Source organism: Oryctolagus cuniculus, chromosome 17, assembly GCF_051225735.1.
Source record: "Oryctolagus cuniculus isolate XC-2025 breed Fujian yellow rabbit chromosome 17, ASM5122573v1, whole genome shotgun sequence".
Taxonomy (NCBI): Eukaryota; Metazoa; Chordata; class Mammalia; order Lagomorpha; family Leporidae; genus Oryctolagus; species Oryctolagus cuniculus.
The window spans coordinates 58,267,730-58,285,522 of NC_142883.1; the positions used below are offsets into that span (position 1 = coordinate 58,267,730).

General features: G+C 50.5%; 1 protein-coding gene across 1 annotated transcript in view; it reads left to right on the forward strand.

Moving 5' to 3' along the window:
• The window catches only part of LOC100352865 (heparan sulfate glucosamine 3-O-sulfotransferase 3B1), a 46,145-nt gene extending 36,246 nt beyond the window's left edge, over positions 1 to 9,899 (forward strand). Inside the window, exon 2 of the mRNA XM_002718869.6 lies at positions 6,080 to 9,899. Coding sequence (XP_002718915.1) covers positions 6,080 to 6,698 — 619 coding nt within the window. The 3' untranslated portion in view covers positions 6,699 to 9,899. The remainder of the gene's footprint in view (positions 1 to 6,079) is intronic.
• The last annotated feature ends 7,894 nt before the right edge of the window (positions 9,900 to 17,793 follow it).

Below are 17,793 nucleotides of genomic sequence, written 5' to 3' on the forward strand. Positions count from 1 at the left end.
TAGTATAGGACATAGACATCTTAGCCTCTCTGCCAGATGCCTGCCCTGTAAAATCCAATTTTTTAAAAGATTTATTTATTTATTTATTTGAAAGGCAGAGTTACAGAGAGGCAGAGAAAGAGAGAGAGAGAGAAAGAAAGAAAGAAAGGTCTTCCATCCACTGGTTCATTCCCCAAATGGACACAACAGCTCGACCTGGGTCTATCTGAAGCCGGGAGCCAGAAGCCTCCTCCGGGTCCCCCATCAGGTGCAGGGGCCCAAGCACTTGGGCCCTATTCTACTGCTTTCCCAGGCCATAGCAGAAAGCTGGATCGGAAGTAGAGCAGCCAGCACTCAAACCGGCACCCACATGGGATGGCGGTACTGCTGATGGCAGCCTTACACTCTTATACCACAGCGTTGGCCCCCGTAATATCCAATTTTAACAAAGACGCTGCTAAGTCAGTTTAGCGGCCCTTGATATCTGATCAGCCTTGGCATCTCCACTCTCTCCCAGGTCATGTCTGGTCACCCTGGCCTGAATTCAGTAGGAGTCCTGTTAGGTCAGCTTGGCCAGGGTCCCCCTTATCTCTGATCATTGATAAAACTCCCACTCCACCCTCCTCACCCCAGTCCCCTTCTTTGGCTATAAAATCCCACTTGTTCACACTGTATTTGGATTTGAACCCAAACTCCTTCTGCCATCTCCCATACCCCAGCCCCTCATTGCAAGGCCCCATTGCCATAGTCTGCATGTCTTTGGTGAAAGACCTGAATAAAGTCCTCCTTACCATGATTTAACTAATGTCAGTGAGTAATTTTTTCTTTAATAAAATGGGCCTCCCAGGGGTATGTTGGGGAGATGCCAGTCTCCTGCTGAGCCCGGTGCCTACTGCAGAAGTGCCCCTGGGTGTCTGTGGGGAGGCCTCTGGAGGCATTTATGCAGTGATGGAGAACCCAGTGTGTGCCTCGCTTCCCAGCCCCCTTCACTGGCAGCAGCCCGGCAGGTGGAGGGGAGGGCAGCACCAGGGCCCCTCCCCCAGACAATGCCGAGGGGTGTCCCAGGAGATGTTCCCTGGCACCATTATTTTGCCAATAATCAAACAAAAGCCCGAGGCTCCCGGAGAGATTTCTGAGACGTGCGGACAGGCCCCAGATCATTCTGGGTAGGGGGTTCCCCCCAGAGCTAATACCCAGGAATGGTTTGGCTTAGCAAACCACTGGGGGACCAGCAGGCAGCTGAGTGCAGTAGATCTGCCCAGAGCTCAGGGGTCCTTTGTCGCTGAAGTTCCATTTCCTTTTCACTAGTCCTGTTATGTGGATTTTTTAAAAGACTTATTTATTTGAAAATCACAGAGAGAGAGAGAGAGAGAGATCTTTCATCTACTGGTTCACTTCCCAAATGGCTGCAATAGCCAAGGCTGGACTCGGTCGAAGCCAGGAGCCAGGAGCTTCATCCAGCTCTCCCAGGTGGATGCAGAGGCCCAAGGACTTGGACCATCGTCCGCTGCTTTCCCAGGTGCATTAGCAGGGAGCTGGATAAGAAATAGAGCAGCCAAGACTCGAACCTGTCACCCATTTGGGATGCCAGCATTGCAGGTGGTGGCTGAATCTACTCTGCCACAATGCTGGCCTCTCCCATTATGTGAATTCTTACCCACAATTGCCTGTAGAGCTGTTTTGTTCAGTTACCAGACCCTTCTTTAGGGGTGTGGAGGACATACAAGAGGCAAGGTTCAGTGATGATTGGGGACCCCAGGCAGGCCAGGGGTCCTAGCACTCCCGACCTCTCCCAGGCACCAAGCCTTCCCTGCTGCTCCTCTGTGGGGTAGAAGCCAGTGATTGGCAAGTGCCCCAGGCAAAAACCTTCTTCCTTACACCCTTGTTGACAGAGATGCTGTCAACAGAAGAGAACTGATAACACCTTCCTTGTGCCGATGAAGTACTGGGCTGGGTGCCATGGTCAACTTCCAAGTTCTCTGAAAAACCCTGGGAAGAGAGCAGGCAATTTAGCCTAGCCTCCATACTCCAGTACCTGGGCTCTGTTCCGTATTCCAGCTCCTGGCCCTAGTTCCCTGCTAATGTACACCCTCAGAGGCAGTGATGATGGCTCAAGTAGTTGGGCTTCTGCCACCCTGGATTGTGTCCTGGGCTTTGTCTGGGCTTTGCTTGCCCTAACCAGTGCAGGCATTTGGAGAGTGAACCAGCAGATAGGAGCTCTGCCTCTACCTCTCAAGTCGTAAAAAATTAATTAAAAATAAAAGCCCTAGAAGGTGGATACCATCCTGGTCCTCACTGTTGAGGTGGAGAAGCTACAACATGATCAGGTTAAGCCACCTGTCCAGGGTCACAGGCCTCAGTGAACCTTGGTGCCAAGAGCCACAACCAATGACCTGATTTGAAACCCCATGCTAGGTCAGAGGCTCCCTGAGGACAGACCCTGAACTCACCCCTGTGTGACAGCCCTGCAGAACTCTGGGGACTGGAACTGCTCCAAGCGTGATGGTTAACACTTAAGGCCCCTCGCCTTCACCTCTTCTGTACCTGCAAACTGCAGATGGCTTCCCCCAGCGGGGGAATCACTTGGCCTTTCTCAGGCTTGACCTGCTTGTTCGTGAAGTGCAAAAGAAGTTGAGAGAGCTGGGACTGTCTTTAATCCTTGATCACATTAGCCTGATGACCTGCTGCATTCGTCTAAGTAGCTGATGGGCAAAGTGGGTCAATCCAGCTTTAGAGTAAGCCGGGCTGGCTGCAGAAGGGAGAGGCCTGCTTTCCTGGGCTCCCTGTTGTCAGGGTCCTGGAGAGCTCGCTCGCTCTCTCCAGTGGCTTGTCCTTCCTGGCTCGGGCGATACATGCTTTATATCACCGTTTCTAGAAATGTGCTCCATCAGGGAGATGGGGTCGACGTAGATTAGGAAGCAGGAAATTTAGGACATCCCACTGAGAAGATCAAACATTATTGTGGGGAAAAAAAATTTTTTTAAATGACGATTCCTGTGCCCAGCTGAGACTCAATGAGAAATCTCTGTCCTATAGCAATTGGGTGATTTATAGATGTGTGACCAAAGCCTAGTGTCCAATGAACACATCTCCTTTTGTTGTGTGTACGCCAGGGCATGCACATAGATTAGAGTGCTTCAAAAAGCTTCTGGAAAATGCTGTTTAAAAAACTATATTTTGGATTGAAAAAAATTGCACCGAATTAAACTTGTCTTGTAATTCCATTTTTCCCACCAACTCTTTGAAGTACCCTCCTATGCTACGTTTTGATTCCATTCTGTGCCTTAAACTGTGTAATGAGCAATTTGGCAGCAATAATGACCAGGACAATAGAGGGAGCTGATACCTGTTACGTGTATACCATATGTCAGACGTATTTTAAGCGTCTTAGTGTTATTCATTGCCTTGATCCTCATTAAGCTGCGATGAGGGTAGGTATTATTGCATCCATGTATTAGAGATGCAGAAAAGAAGCCCAGAAAATTCTCTATGTTATTTAGGTAGGCATAGCAGATGAGTCAGAGCTAGGAGTTGAACCCAGGAAGTCTGACTTCTGAGCTCAGATTCTCATTAGGCCAAACTGCTTCTGCTTTACGAACCCAAGGTGAATTTTCCCAACAACTGTCATGGCTCAGAGAAGTTAAGAGACTTAACGTCCATGGGCCTGGTGCTGTGGTGCAGTAGGCTAAGCTTCCACCTGCAGCGCCAGCATCCCATATGGGCACCAGTTCAAGTCCCAGCTGTTCCACTTCCAATCCAGCTCTCTTCTATGGCCTGGGAAAGCAGTAGAAGATAGCCCAAATCCTTGGGCCCCCACACCCACGTGGAAGACCTGGATGAAGCTCCTGGCTCCTGGCTTTGGATCAACACAGCTTGAGCCATTTGGGAGTGAACCAGAAGATGGAAAACCTTTGTCTCTGTCTATAACTCTGCTTCTCAAATAAATCAATAGTTTGTTTTTTTTTTTTTTTTTTTTTTTTTTAAAGGGAGACCCTATGTCCTGATTACAGGCTAGTAAGTGGCAGAGAGCACCAAACCCTGGCCGTTACACCAAAGCCTATACTCTTATCTTTATCAGCTTCATTCTTGACCTACCTGTCAGCCAGACCACTTACCCATTCGGTCTTTGAACAGCTGCTTCTTGGACACCTGCAAATGTTCTTGGCACCATGCTGTTTCTGGGGACATCACAGTGGAGGGGACCAGTACGGTCCCTGCCTTTCTGGAGCTTGGCAGGCCCCTCCACACACACACACACATTGGGAAGTCTCTTGTGACAGTAGCAAGTCCCACCTCACGCTGTCCTTTCACCCCATCCTTCCCTGTCCCCTCCCCCGAGCTGTCGCAGAACCTCGAGCCCATGGCCGTCTCCTTGGACTCCAGCCTGTGCGCTTCTGTCCCCTTTCTCCCTGGTGTGTGCTGTCCACGCCACCCTGATTGCTTTCTCTGGTCCTTCCCCTTTGCTTATCTTGGCTGGTGGTGTTTCTAATTCCCTGAGCCCCTGCCTAAGGATTTGCTTGAAAATGTCCTACAAAAATGGACCTCAGCATCCACAGACCCCGAAGTACTGGGTTCAGGCCTCTCTAGCAGATGTTTTATAGCAGTCACTGCGTAGCCATGTCACAGAATTTATGCCGTAACGAAAAATTGTGCAGCCTATTGTTTTGTTTTACTTATTTATTTTTTTTAAACCATCTGCTGGTTCACTACCCAAGTGGCCACAATAGCCAGAGCTGGGCCAATCTGAAGCCGGGAGCTAGGAGCTTCTTCCGGGTCTCCTGCATGGGTTGCAGGAGCCCAAGTGCTTGGGCCATCTTCCACTGCTTTCCCAGGCCATAGCAGAGAGCTGGACTAGAAGTGGAGCAGCTGGGACACAAACTGGCACCCATATGGGATGCTGGCACTGCAGGCAGAGGATTAACCTCCTGAGCCATGGTGCCGTCTCCTATTATTTTATATCAGCTTTATTTACCTGCCTTTTGACTTGATGTCTTATAACCAAGGCCTTGACTTTAAGATTTATTTATTTATTTATTTGAAAGGCAAAGTTATATAGAGAGAGGTGGAGAGAAGAGAGGGAGATCGTCCATTTGCTGGTTCCCTCCCCCCAGAAGACTGCAATGGCCAAGGCTGGACCAGGCCTAAGCCTTGAGCCAGGAATTCCATCCAGGTCTCCTACGAGTGTGACAAGGTTCCAGACCCTTGGGCCATGTTCTGATGCTTCCCCAGGCGTATCAGCAGGGAGCTGGATTGACATGGAGCAGCCGGTACTCATATGGAATGCCGCCATCACAGGTGGCGGCTTAACACATTGGCCCCATAACCAAGAGCCTCAGTTTGCGCAATGATGCTCATTTGCCACCACAAAACCACTCGTTGGTCTAAATATCACGCTCTGTATCTACCGTAGGTTGCAGCAGCGTTGTCTACCTACTTTCATTTAAATGAATGCTGTGATGGCTATCCCACACGTTTTGTTTTGGTTCAAAGAATCTAGAGTGTTTTTGGTAGCTTCTAGAGTTATGTCTTAGGGACTTCTTTGTGGCATGTTTGTCTCAGGCTTACCTGATCACACCTGAGTTTCAACTCTACGGTACTTGGTTGCTTTTTGAAGGAAGGGCCTTTGTTGTGCTGTGGTCACTGTGATGCAGTTGGTACAAGCTGTGGGGGGAGAAATGGGGAGGTTTATCTTCCAATATCCAGGGCTGGTATGAGTGTGTGAAGGACCCGTGGACAGTGAGAGCTTGGGGCTATTTTTCAGGAAAAGCACCTATCCAGGGGCCACAGGCTCATGTGCTTTGACATTGTTTGGATGTTTGGGACACCCTGAAAAACAAGGGCGAGGCGGCACCCACCCACCCGAAGGGCTTGGGGAAATCTTGCCTTGCCCTTTTTACCTCTGCTAAAGGCACCTTCCTGTTTGGGGTCCGTCGGTCCCACCTGGCTTCGGAAGCACAGTACACCTGCAGGATTCTGATTGCATGCTCCCGTGTCTCTTCAAGGGCTCCCAGTCCCCAGAGGGTACGCGCGTGGCCCTTGAGAGGCGGGGCCAAAGAGGCACCCCTGTCTGACCTGAGGTTGCTCTGTTTGCTTTGCCCAGGGACCTGATGCCGAGGACCCTGGACGGGCAGATCACCATGGAGAAGACGCCCAGCTACTTCGTGACGCGCGAGGCGCCCGCGCGCATCTCGGCCATGTCCAAGGACACCAAGCTCATCGTGGTGGTGCGCGACCCGGTGACCCGGGCCATCTCGGACTACACGCAGACGCTGTCCAAGCGGCCCGACATCCCCAGCTTCGAGAGCCTGACGTTCAAGAACAGGAGCGCGGGCCTCATCGACACGTCGTGGAGCGCCATCCAGATCGGCATCTACGCCAAGCACCTGGAGCACTGGCTGCGCCACTTCCCGCTGCGCCAGCTGCTCTTCGTGAGCGGCGAGCGGCTCATCCGCGACCCGGCCGGCGAGCTGGGCCGCGTGCAGGACTTCCTGGGCCTCAAGCGCATCATCACGGACAAGCACTTCTACTTCAACAAGACCAAGGGCTTCCCCTGCCTCAAGAAGCCCGAGGGCAGCCCCAAGCCGCACTGCCTGGGCAAGACCAAGGGCCGGCCGCACCCGGACATCGACAGCGAGGCGCTGCGCCGGCTGCGTGACTTCTACCGGCCCTTCAACCGCAAGTTCTACCAGATGACCGGCCACGACTTCGGCTGGGATTGAGGCTCGCTGTGGGCGGAGGGGCCGTGTGGCTGAGCCCCGTGGCTTATATATTGAGAGAGAGTATATGTATGTAAAATGTACAGAAATCTATTTTATAATAATTTATTTTTAATTCATGAGCAATTAATTCACTAAGCTGCCTAGCCACACTCTTCAGAGCGTTAGCTTCCTAACTTGTTAACATTCCAAAGTGTGCAACTCCGATCTCGTTTCGTTCTGTTCCCCACAATGGATGGTGCTTCCAAGCCCGCCCCGCCCCCCTCCCACACTCCCTCTACCCCATTCGTGATATTTAAAAAGAAGAAAAGCACAACTTGAGATTTTTGTTGTTACGGGTATTCAGCCTTCGATCGCTGTGCGCGTTCTCTCATCGTCATCTCCTCCTGCCTGGGTCCCCTGGAGCCCCGAGCTGCTCCGGCTTCAGCGCTGTGTTCCGAGGGGCTTCCTGTTCAAAGTGGTGCAAACCACAGCGCTGATGTTTCCCCACCGCCACCAAGCACGTGGAGGAGGAAGCACCAGCTTTCCCGCAGCTTTGGGTGGGTGTGGCAGGGTAGCCCTGCCCACCTTCCTGGGCCCATGCACTAGTTCCGAGTGTATGCAAATGTTAGCCCGACTCCCCCGGCTCACCCGTGTGAGATGCTTGGGTGCTGCTTCAGAAATAAGGACGTCCCTTCACTTCTGATGTGCATGAAAGCATGCCCCCCCCCCCCCCGCCCCGGTCCCTTCCTCCGGGCACGCAGTTCTGCTCTGACACACCAAAGAATCCCACAAGCTTGCAGAGCCACCAGCACAAACCCAGGGCCCCGGTGGGGGATGGGGTGGGGGTGGGAGTCAGGTGCATCCCGCTCCATCAGTGTCTACCATGTTGCTGCTAGGTGCAGAGGGAGCCGGGGGTGTTGAGCCATAATCCCACAGCTGCAACTGGAAAGAGAGACAAAGGACCCAAGAGTGACAGGTGGCCAGGCCAGAGCAAGGAAACCCCTACCCCCACCCCACCTCTGCTTAATATCTCCTTGGAATTCCTAGCTCATCTCAGAACAGCCTGGAGCCAGTGGCCAGAGCGTAAGAGCCTACAGTGGCTCTTGTATAGGCGGATTGTGGAAAGCTGGTGCCTGGGAGCCCTGAAAGCCCAGCCCCGCGACAGCTGTCCCTTGTTTTAGCCAGGCCTTTGCAGAGGGCTGCTGGCACAGAAAGCCCTCTTCATACTTCTCTGCTCAGACAGCAATTGGGACTTTTTAGGATGACTGGCTGGCTAGTTGGGTTACCAAACAGCAGTTTCACATAAACGATAGATTCAGTTCGTCCTGAGTTTTCTAGACCAGAATGCTTCTACCACAAAAGAACTGCGTAATGACTGTACTTCCAACAAAGGATACGTAGGGAGATGAAGGAGCACGCACTATCAAAATGATGGGGCCATGAGACATACAAAGGATGCTTGTACATGTATCGGTACCTTGTCTGATAGTGTTGTAAGAAACATGTATGGAGAGAGGAGGGAGAATTCATCTGTAGAAGCTGATCAGAGACATCTGGTTTGTGTTTGTTTGCTGGAAAGTTTAAGCAAGGGCAAGCTCACTTATACATTGTAGCAAAAACTGCCCTTGTAGGTTCTCTTGGGGGAGGAAGGCCATCCCGAACTGCGCATGCCTCAGATCTGTCTCATAAATTTTCCTTTTTTTCCTCCTGTCTCTACAAAGCGAGGTAGAACCTACACATAGAGGAACACCATCATCATAGCTTGGGTCTTCCCTCTTACTGCTTTGGGTGTAAAAACACCTGCCCGAGGGTGCTAATTTGATTTCCCAATTTGGAAATCAAACTGAAAACACTTCCATTTCAGTTCTGGCATAGTGTTGCTTGAAGTAATACGATAGGGCAGTATCAGGTCCTTCACCCAGTCTTGCCCTGCCTGTTTTCTGGGCGCTCCCCCTGGTGGGCCAGGGCTCAGAGAAGGATATACCACCCAGTGCAAGGGAAACCTATGCAAGCTTGCCCTTTCTGCCTTCCTTCCAAGCTGAACGATGTTGGATGAAGCTGTTTATACCCTGCCTTAAAATAAAACCCGAAACAGGAGATGTTCTGTTACAAAGAGGGCCATGTATAGTCATGAACACTATAGAGTCAGAACTCTATGCCTGGCCAGGTCCTCGCATCCAAACAGATGCTGAGATATAGGACCACTAAAGTAGAGCACGTTTTTCCCTGGAAGACAAAGAAATCAGACATCCTGTGTGTCTCTTCCTCGGGGTCTGATGGCTGAAACTCCTGGCTGATCCCGATGTAGCATCTGCCCCAGGGTGACCCCCCAGTCACCCGCGTTATCTTCCTCCCAGGGAAGTTAAGCAACCTAGAAAATGAAGCCTGGGGTTTCTTCCTCTTCTAGAAATCTGCAAGGCCACCCGGCTTAACTTTTTAGCTGCTAGAAGACAGCCACCATTTCGTGTTTTGGTGATTTGTGCTCGCACGTGCTTCGGGTTTGTTTTTTTTTTTTTTTCTTTTCCCCAGTTTACAGGTAAAGCACTGGTGTTCCATGGAGTATTTATTCCTCTCCGTGTTGTCCCTTTTTTGGTTGTTGTTTAAAAAAAAAAGTGAGCAAACCATTGTTCCTATCCCACACTTCCTCGGAGGGGTCTGTACAGTTTGCTAACCTAAGAGGTGACACCTGGTAAAGTGACTGCTGGATGATGGAGGAAGAGAAGTGATCTTCATGGGATTCTCTCTGCGAGTCCTTTGGGGTGACAGATAACGTTTTGGAGCTTTGGAGAAACACAGTGTCAGATCCTGGCAGGGTATTTTTGAAAGAAAACCAAGTGGAACGTTCCAGTGAGCTAGAAGCGCTTAGTACATATGGAAGATGCCGACACGGAGTCAGTGCCATTTTTTTTTTTCTTTTCAGTTTATCAGGAAGGATGATCAATACAGCATAAAAGGTGTGGTTAGATTTTTTTTCACTTTTGTAACATTAATTTATGACTGAGTCTCATTCAGCCCCGTAATATACTGTGCAAATTCCAGCAGTATGTCTTCTGTAACCCGGATGTTAGAATAGCCAATATGTACAAAAAAAAGTAAATCAAGTATTTTGTCCTATGTATAACACAAATTAATTTTACACAGAGAAAGATGTTTCTAGAAAATGGAATTATGATAATTCATACTATTTCTTTGTATGAACAAATAAAAAATATATTTTACCAACTTATGGGCCCTGCTGTGTTTTCTTATGCATTGCTGATGGGCAAGGCAGTGATATTTTACCTACCACTGATCACCTGTGGCAGGTGTGTGCGCGGGCGTTCTGAGGCAGGTTGATCTTTCATTTTTTTTTTTTTTTAAGATTTATTTATTTATTTGAAAGTCAGAGTTACATGGAGAAAGAAGGAGAGGCAGAGAGGGAGAGAGAGGTCTTCCATCTGATGCTTCAGTCTCCGATTGGCTGCAATGGCCGGAGTTGCACAGATCCGGAGCCAGGAGCCAGGAGCCAGGAGCTTCTTCCAGGTCTCCCATGTGGGTGCAGGGGCTCAAAGACTTGGGCCATCTTCTACTGCTTTCCCAGGCCACAGCAGAACGCTGGGTTGGAAGTGGAACAGCCGGGACTCAAACTGGCGCCCATATGGGATCCCGATACTGCAGGCAGCAGCTCTACCCACTACGCCACAGTGCCGGCCTCAATCTTTTAGATGTTAGAGGGGCCAACTCAACTACAAGTATTTAGGGTGCATTTTAAAAAAATTCTTCATTTATTTGAGAAGCAGGCATACAGGTAGACACACACACACACACACACACACAGAGAGAGAGAGAGAGAGAGAGAGAGAGCTTATATCTGCTGATTCACTCCCAAATGCCCATGATGGCCAGAACTGGGCTGTGGTTAAAGCCAAGGAACTCATTCCGTGTCTCCCACGTGGGTGGCAGGAACCCAATTTCTTGAGCCATCACTACTATCCCCAGCGGTCTTCATTAACAGAGAACTGGCATCAGAAGCTGGTGCTACTGAATTGAACCCAACCACTCCATTATGGGACATGAACATCTTAATGGCTACACCAAAGTCTGTTTTGGGGGTAGATATTTTTTTGTAAATCATTCTCAAGGCTCCCTGGAGACATGAGTTTGCCCCTCCCCTGCCCAGAGTGCTGGCCATTACCTGGGTTTCTGAATATCCTGCAACCACTCAGTGTGCTGTGGCCTGTATTCCAAGTTCAGGCCAAGGTGGGCGCGTGTGGGAAACCAGCTGTCACACAACAGGTGCCATGCGGCGGAGCACCTATGGCTGAGTGGGTCTGGATGGCAGCGGCATTCCCTCCTCACATTGGCAGTGTTCAGCCACACAAAGGCAACACAAAGGCAGCAAGGGCTTGGACGAGATGATGTTTCTGTATCTTCTGTCTTGTGGCCCGGCTCGCCACCTGTACAATTACTATTTATAACTTCAACCATTGGATCCACTGTCTTATTTTACTGCATTTTAAAAGGGAACCTGATACAGTTTTTAGTGAGAAGCCATAATCTCTTGCCACACAGAGGAGGTCATCATAAAACACTAGGCATTGTGGAAACAGCAACACTACTCATTTCTAGATAGAGTGCATAACTAAAACCATGTTAGCCTTGGCCCGAGGCTCACTCACTGGACACTTTGGGAAACCTTGTGACTTGTACGAAGGAAAAAGACCTTGGGTCAGGGCACGGAGTTGAAATTAGCCTCGCATGGGGGGAGGTGGCAGAGGCAGTGGAAAGAAAACCTTACCTAAAGCAGACAGGGAAGGAAGTGGCCCATTGGATCAGAAGTCTAAGATTCGGTTTTCAAATTTATTAAGCCGTCACCCCGTATGGCTCTGGAGCCCCTGGAAGGGAAGCCATAGGATAGTGGCTCCTGCAGCATTTCAAGGAGTGCCAAGGCTCCCTTGATCACCCGGGGGGCTCTTTAATCAGGCAGCCCCCAAACTGTGAGCTGTAAACAGAAGCATAGCTTTGTGGAGAATAAGGGATTTTTTTAAGAGAGTTAATAGCCTGTACATCCCGAATTCTACCTAATCTTCTAAAGTTGATCTTCATCAGCCTATTCGCAGCATCTAGTACATGGTGGATAATTATTTCCGGTTTTCCTTTATGATTGAACACACAATGGACCTAAAGTCCTAAATGTCCATTTATGGTGAATGATTCCTCCGGGCAGGTTGGGCATTCAGCCCCGCAGTGCAGACAGCCACTAGGACTCACGCATCCCATGTTGGAGTGGAGCTGTATTCTCAGTGCTGGCTCCCGACTCCGGCTTCCGGCTAATGCAACCCTGCTGGTTCAAGTAGCTGGGCTCCTACCACCTGCATGGGAGACCTGCACTGTGCTGGGAGCTCTCAGCTTTGGCCCTCTTTGAGGCATTTTTGGGGAGTGAATCACCAGAAGAGACAATGTTCTTTCTATGCCTGTCAGTCTGTGAGCTGTGTCTGTCCCTAAAATAATAAGTAGGGGCTGGCACTGTGGCCCAGCAGGCTAAGCCACCGCCTGCAGTGCCGGCATCACATATAGGCACTGGTTGGAGTCCTGGCTGCTCCACTTCCAATCAAATTCCCTGCTAGCACTCCTGGGACAGAAGTGGAAGATGGTCCAAGTCCTCGGGCCCCTGCACCCACTTGGGAGACCTGGAAAAATCTCCTGGTTCCTGGCTTCATTAAAATTAAATAGGCCGGCGCCATGGCTCACTAGGGTAATCCTCCGCCTGTGGCACCGGCACACCAGGTTCCAGTCCTGGTTGGGGCGCCGGATTCTGTCCCGGTTGCTCCTCTTCCAGGCCAGCTCTCTGCTGTGGCCCGGGAGTGCAGTGGAGGATGACCCAAGTGCTTGGGCCCTGCACCCGCATGGGAGACCAGGAGGAAGCGCCTGGCTCCTGGCTTCAGATCTGCACAGCGCGCCGGCTGTAGCGGCCATTTGGGGGATGAACCAAAGGAAGGAAGACCTTTCTCTCTGTCTCTGTCTCTGTCTCTCTGTCTCTCTCTCTCTTTCTCACTGTCTAACTCTGCCTGTCAAAAAATAAAAAAAAAATAATAATAAAATTAAATAAATAAATAAAAATGAAAGATTCCTCCAGGTCATCTGGCCATGTTGTTGTCAATATTAAGTGCATCTAAACTTAACAATACCTAGCATTAGCTTCTAGTTTCATTTTCCATTTTCACTCATCATTATGTGCAAAAGATGATACGATAGTCTCATTTTTTGCACAAAATTGCCTGTATGAACATATCCACAGTATTCCCCATTTAAAGGTTTGGTGGCAGCGAGGGGTGGGGGTGGCGAGGGGAGATTGCTCCCATCCAACAACCTGGTTTTTTTGAAACTAGAAGTTTCCTGAAAACAGTTAACATAAGGAATTGTTCCGAGGCTGGCATTGTGGTGCACGGGGTTAAGACACTGACATCTCATGTCAGTGTGTTGGCCAAGTCCCATGCTCCTCTTCTGATCCAGCTCCCTGCTTTTGCACCTGGGGAAGCAGCAGAAGATGGCCCAAGTGCTTTGGGCCCCAGCCATTTGAGGGTGAACCCACACAGCAGATGGAAGATCTCTCTCTTTCTGACTTTCCTTCTCTCTTTCTCTCTGTCTCTCTGCCTTTCAAAAAATTAAAATAAATCTTAAAAATAAAAGGAATTATTCTTCCCCACCAACAGTCCACCCCGGACCTGCCATTGTTCCTATGAGTTACACTGAAGCTCTTTGTAATTCTTCCTAGAAATCCTGACCTCAACACAGGAGGCCTTGCAAGCCTTCTCTTTCCACGAGAGAAGGCATCAAGCCTGCACTGTAGGCAAATTAACAGCCAACCTGCTGTCTGATCTCTCTCCATTTGGGTGTCTCGGTAAACATAAACCCGCCCCCAACTGAACTCTCATTTCTTCCCGAATCTTCTCCCCTAATCTCAAGTGCTGAGGAGCAGCCAAGCACGGGCAATCTGGAGTCCTTCCTAACACCTCTGTCTCCCACATTCCTCGCATCCCATCCATCACTGAGCCTTGTCAAGACACCTTCTAGAAAATCTCCCTCATCCATTCCGTTGCATCTCCTCTGTCACTGGCACCTGCTACAGGCTCCCGTCCTGGAGGTGGGCGGCTGCGGGAGTCTTCCTCCTGCCTGCACCTCACACATGTTCTCTTCCTGCCTCCCATCCGTCCTGCTCATAGCAGCTGGAGGAGTCTTAGAGACTCAAGCTGGACTGAGACTTCCTCCCACCAAAAGTTCTCTAATAGCCTTCGTTATATTTCAGATGAATCCCAACTCCCTGCGTTGTCTTGGATGTTTCTGCCCAGCCTCTTTTTTTTTTTTTTTTTTTTTTTTTTTTGACAGGCAGAGTGGACAGTGAGAGAGAGAGACAGAGAGAAAGGTCTTCCTTGGCCGTTGGTTCACCCTCCAATGGCCGCCGCGGGCGGCATGCTGCGGCCGGTGTGCTGCGCTGATCCGATGGCAGGAGCCAGGAGCCAGGTGCTTTTCCTGGTCTCCCATGGAGTGCAGGGCCCAAGCACTTGGGCCATCCTCCACTGCCTTCCCTGGCCACAGCAGAGAGCTGGCCTGGAAGAGGGGCAACCGGGACAGAATCCGGCGCCCTGACCGGGACTAGAACCCGGTGTGCCCCAGCCTCATTTTTTACCTTCTATTCCTTGATCCCTATGCTCCAGCCACAGTAGTTTTATTTACTTTTTAAAAGACATTTATCAGCAGGTTAAGCCGCTGGCTGCAGTGCCGGCATCCCATATGCCGGAGTCCCGGCTGCTTCACTTCTGATCCAGCTCTCAGCTAATGGCCTGGGAAAGCAGTAGAAGATGGCTCAAGTGCTGGGACCCTGCACCCATGTGGGAGACCTGGAAGAAGCTCCTGGCTCCTGGCTTTGGCCTGGCCCAGCCCTGGCTTAGTGGTCATTTGGGGAGTGAACCAGTGGATGGAATCTCTCTATCTCCTTCTCCCTCTCTCTCTAACTCTGCCTTTCAAATAAATAAATCAATCTTAAAAAGCAAAGGAAGAGAAATGAATGACCATGTTCCTGGCTCATGTATTTGCTGTAGCACACTTTTTATCATTATTTAAGAATGTCCTCTTTCTACTGACAAAAACTTTGCTGCAAAACAGTCTACCTTGTCACGCCAACAGCAGCCGCATCCAGCTCTGTCTGTATGTTCCCCTCCTCCAATCGGACCACCTCTATGAAACTGCCCAACAAGGAATTTATCAGCAACTTGCCCTGTCCTTAAGCAACGGTGGATTGTCCTTGAATCGAAGTCTGCTTTGCTCTTAGCTCAGAGAATCCAGCCTCTTCCTTCCCCGCCCCTGCCTGATTTACAGCGACGTATGGATTTGTACATTTGTTTATTGTCTTTCTCTTGCACTAATCTGCAGGCTCGGTGACAGAAGAGCACTGGCTGCTGCTTTTCCAAGCACCGTATTTCCAAGTGACACCGGAGAGTCGCTTAATTATTTGTTGAATGAAAGACTAAAAGGGGGTTTGAATGGTATCCCAAGGGCAAAAGGATAAAGGCATTAAACAGACAAGTGACAAGATAGCTTTACAGAGAGGGGGGGAAAAGGTGATATTTTAAAAGCCCCTACTTAATGGGGCCAGGAGACTTTTAGGGAAGTGTTTCTTATGGCTAAAGAACAATAAGGACTTTGCGCTGTGAGACAAGAGGAATTTGGGCTTAGTCTGCGTGAGAAAGGGTAAGACCAAGAGGCTAAAACTGCACTGAAAAATAATGCAGAATGTGGTGCAGTGGGCTAAGCCTCTGCCTGCGGCATCTCATATGGGTGCTGGTTCAAGTCCTGGCTGCTCCACTTCCCATCTAGCTCTCTGCCATGGCCTGGGAAAGCAGCGGAGGATGGCCCAAGTCCTTGGGCTCCTGAACCAGCAGATGGAAGACATTTCTCTCTGTCTCTACCTCTCTCTCTCTCTGTCTCTTTCTGTAACTCTACCTCTCAAATAAATAAATCAAATCTTTAAAAAAAAATAATGTAGAATGTGACTTCCTAGGGCAGGGAAAAAATTCATGAAAGATTTTGACGACCTTGAGACACACTCTGGAGATAAGCATTTGAGAAGGAGGCAAACCTGGGAGAAATAAGGTAAACTTGGTTCTGAGCCTGTTCTCAGGGATAAGGAGCAAGGCTGCTCTCGAGGGATAGCCAGCCAGGCAGGTGAGACCCTCCCGTACAGGGGAGGAGAGGTTAGGCTTGCCTGTTGCCTTCCTGCGGCTGCCAGGGCCAAGTGCCACAAACCGGATGGCTTAAAACAACAGAAATGTGTTGTCTCGGGGGGGGGGGGGGGGGGGGGCGGCATTGTGATGCAGTGAGTCGGGCCACCTGCCATCCGGCATCCCATAAGAACAGAGGTTCGAGTCCTGACTGCTCCACTTCCGATCCAGCTCCCTGCTAATATTCCTGGGAAAGCAGTAGAAGATGGCCCAAGTGCTTGGTCCCCTGCACCCATGTGGGAGACCCGGAAGAAACTCCTGGCTCCTGGCTTCAGTTCAGCCCAGTTCCAGCCATTGTGGCCATTTGGGGAGGGAACAGGTAGATGGAAGATGTCTCTCTTGGTCGGCGCTGTGGCTCAATAGGCTAATTCTCCTCCTAGCGGCGCCGGCACACCGGGTTCTAGTCCCGGTCAGGGTGCCGGATTCTGTCCCGGTTGCCCCTCTTCCAGGCCAGCTCTCTGCTGTGGCCAGGGAGTGCAGTGGAGGATGGCCCAAGTGCTTGGGCCCTGCACCCCATAGGAGACCAGGAGAAGCACCTGGCTCCTGCCTTTGGATCAGCACGGTGCGCCGGCTGCAGCACGCCGGCCGCAGCGGCCATTGGAGAGTGAACCAACGGCAAAAAGGAAGACCTTTCTCTCTGTCTCTCTCTCTCACTGTCCACTCTGCCTGTCAAAAAAAATAAAAAATAAAAAGTCTCTCTCTCTCTCTCTCTCTCTGCCTCTCTGTAACTTTACCTTTCAAATCAATCAATCAATCTTTTTTTAAAAAAAGAAACTCAATGTACAACAGCCTGATACCCAGTTTGAGCTGTTGTTGGAAAGTGCTCTGGCCGGCGCCGCGGCTCACTAGGCTAATCCTCCGCCTGCGGCGCTGGCACACTGGGGTCTAGTCCCGGTTGGGGCGCCGGTTCTGTCCCGGTTGCTCCTCTTCCAGTCCAGCTTTCTGCTGTGGCCCGGGAAGGCAGTGGAGGATGGAAAGTGCTCTAACTCTTCACTACGCCACCCCTAATCCTTCCAGACTTTGTGAATCTTTGCCATGGAATATGGGAACCATCAGCTCTGCTTCTGGGGGCACAAAAAGGAGGATTTGGGGAACTGGTGCGAGATCCATCTCCACAGATCCCCCAGGGAGCCTCAGGAGTAAGATAAGGGCGGGCCTCGGAGGTTGGGTTCTGTTTATTTTATCAGGTCATGAAAGCACCTGTGAACTTGAGAGGAGCTCAAGTTCCGATCAGATTAGCACTTCTGAAAGTTGAAGCTGGCTGGTGTGTGAGAGGGGATGGCAGATGTGGGGTAGAGGCAGAAGGCCCAGTTGGAGGCTGCTCTGGAGCAGGGATGACAACGGCCAGGTGGGAAATAGAGGGACAGCCATGGTTTGGGACCCGCAGAGAACACACAGAAGGAATTGAGGGGGCAGGGACGCACTAGGGCACCAACAGGTTCTGGCTTGGACAGCTGGGTGGCTATCACTGTAGGAGCATGGGTGGGACCCGCTGGGGGCGGATCATGTCATTGCAGTAACACAGACGCCGAGGGTGAGCAGCTACAAGGGGCAGTGGCTGGGGCTGGGCTGACTGTCTCTTTTCCAGTTGGCTTGTCTTCCCCAAATGTCCTGATGGGCACCATGAGTTTCCTTGAGCTCCGTAAGTGCCCGGGGAACCAGAAGATCAAGTGGCACTGTTGAAAGTCAGAGGAAGTTCTTAGCTCAACTGTTGGACTCTGGGGAAAAACTACCTTAGGGATCTTTTGAAATAACTGGATTTCTTATCCAGTCTGGCATTAGAGACTGCACTGGGCACCGATCTGTTTGGATCCTCCCCCTCCGGGCACACTTCCATCCTTGCCAGTCATGGGCTTGAG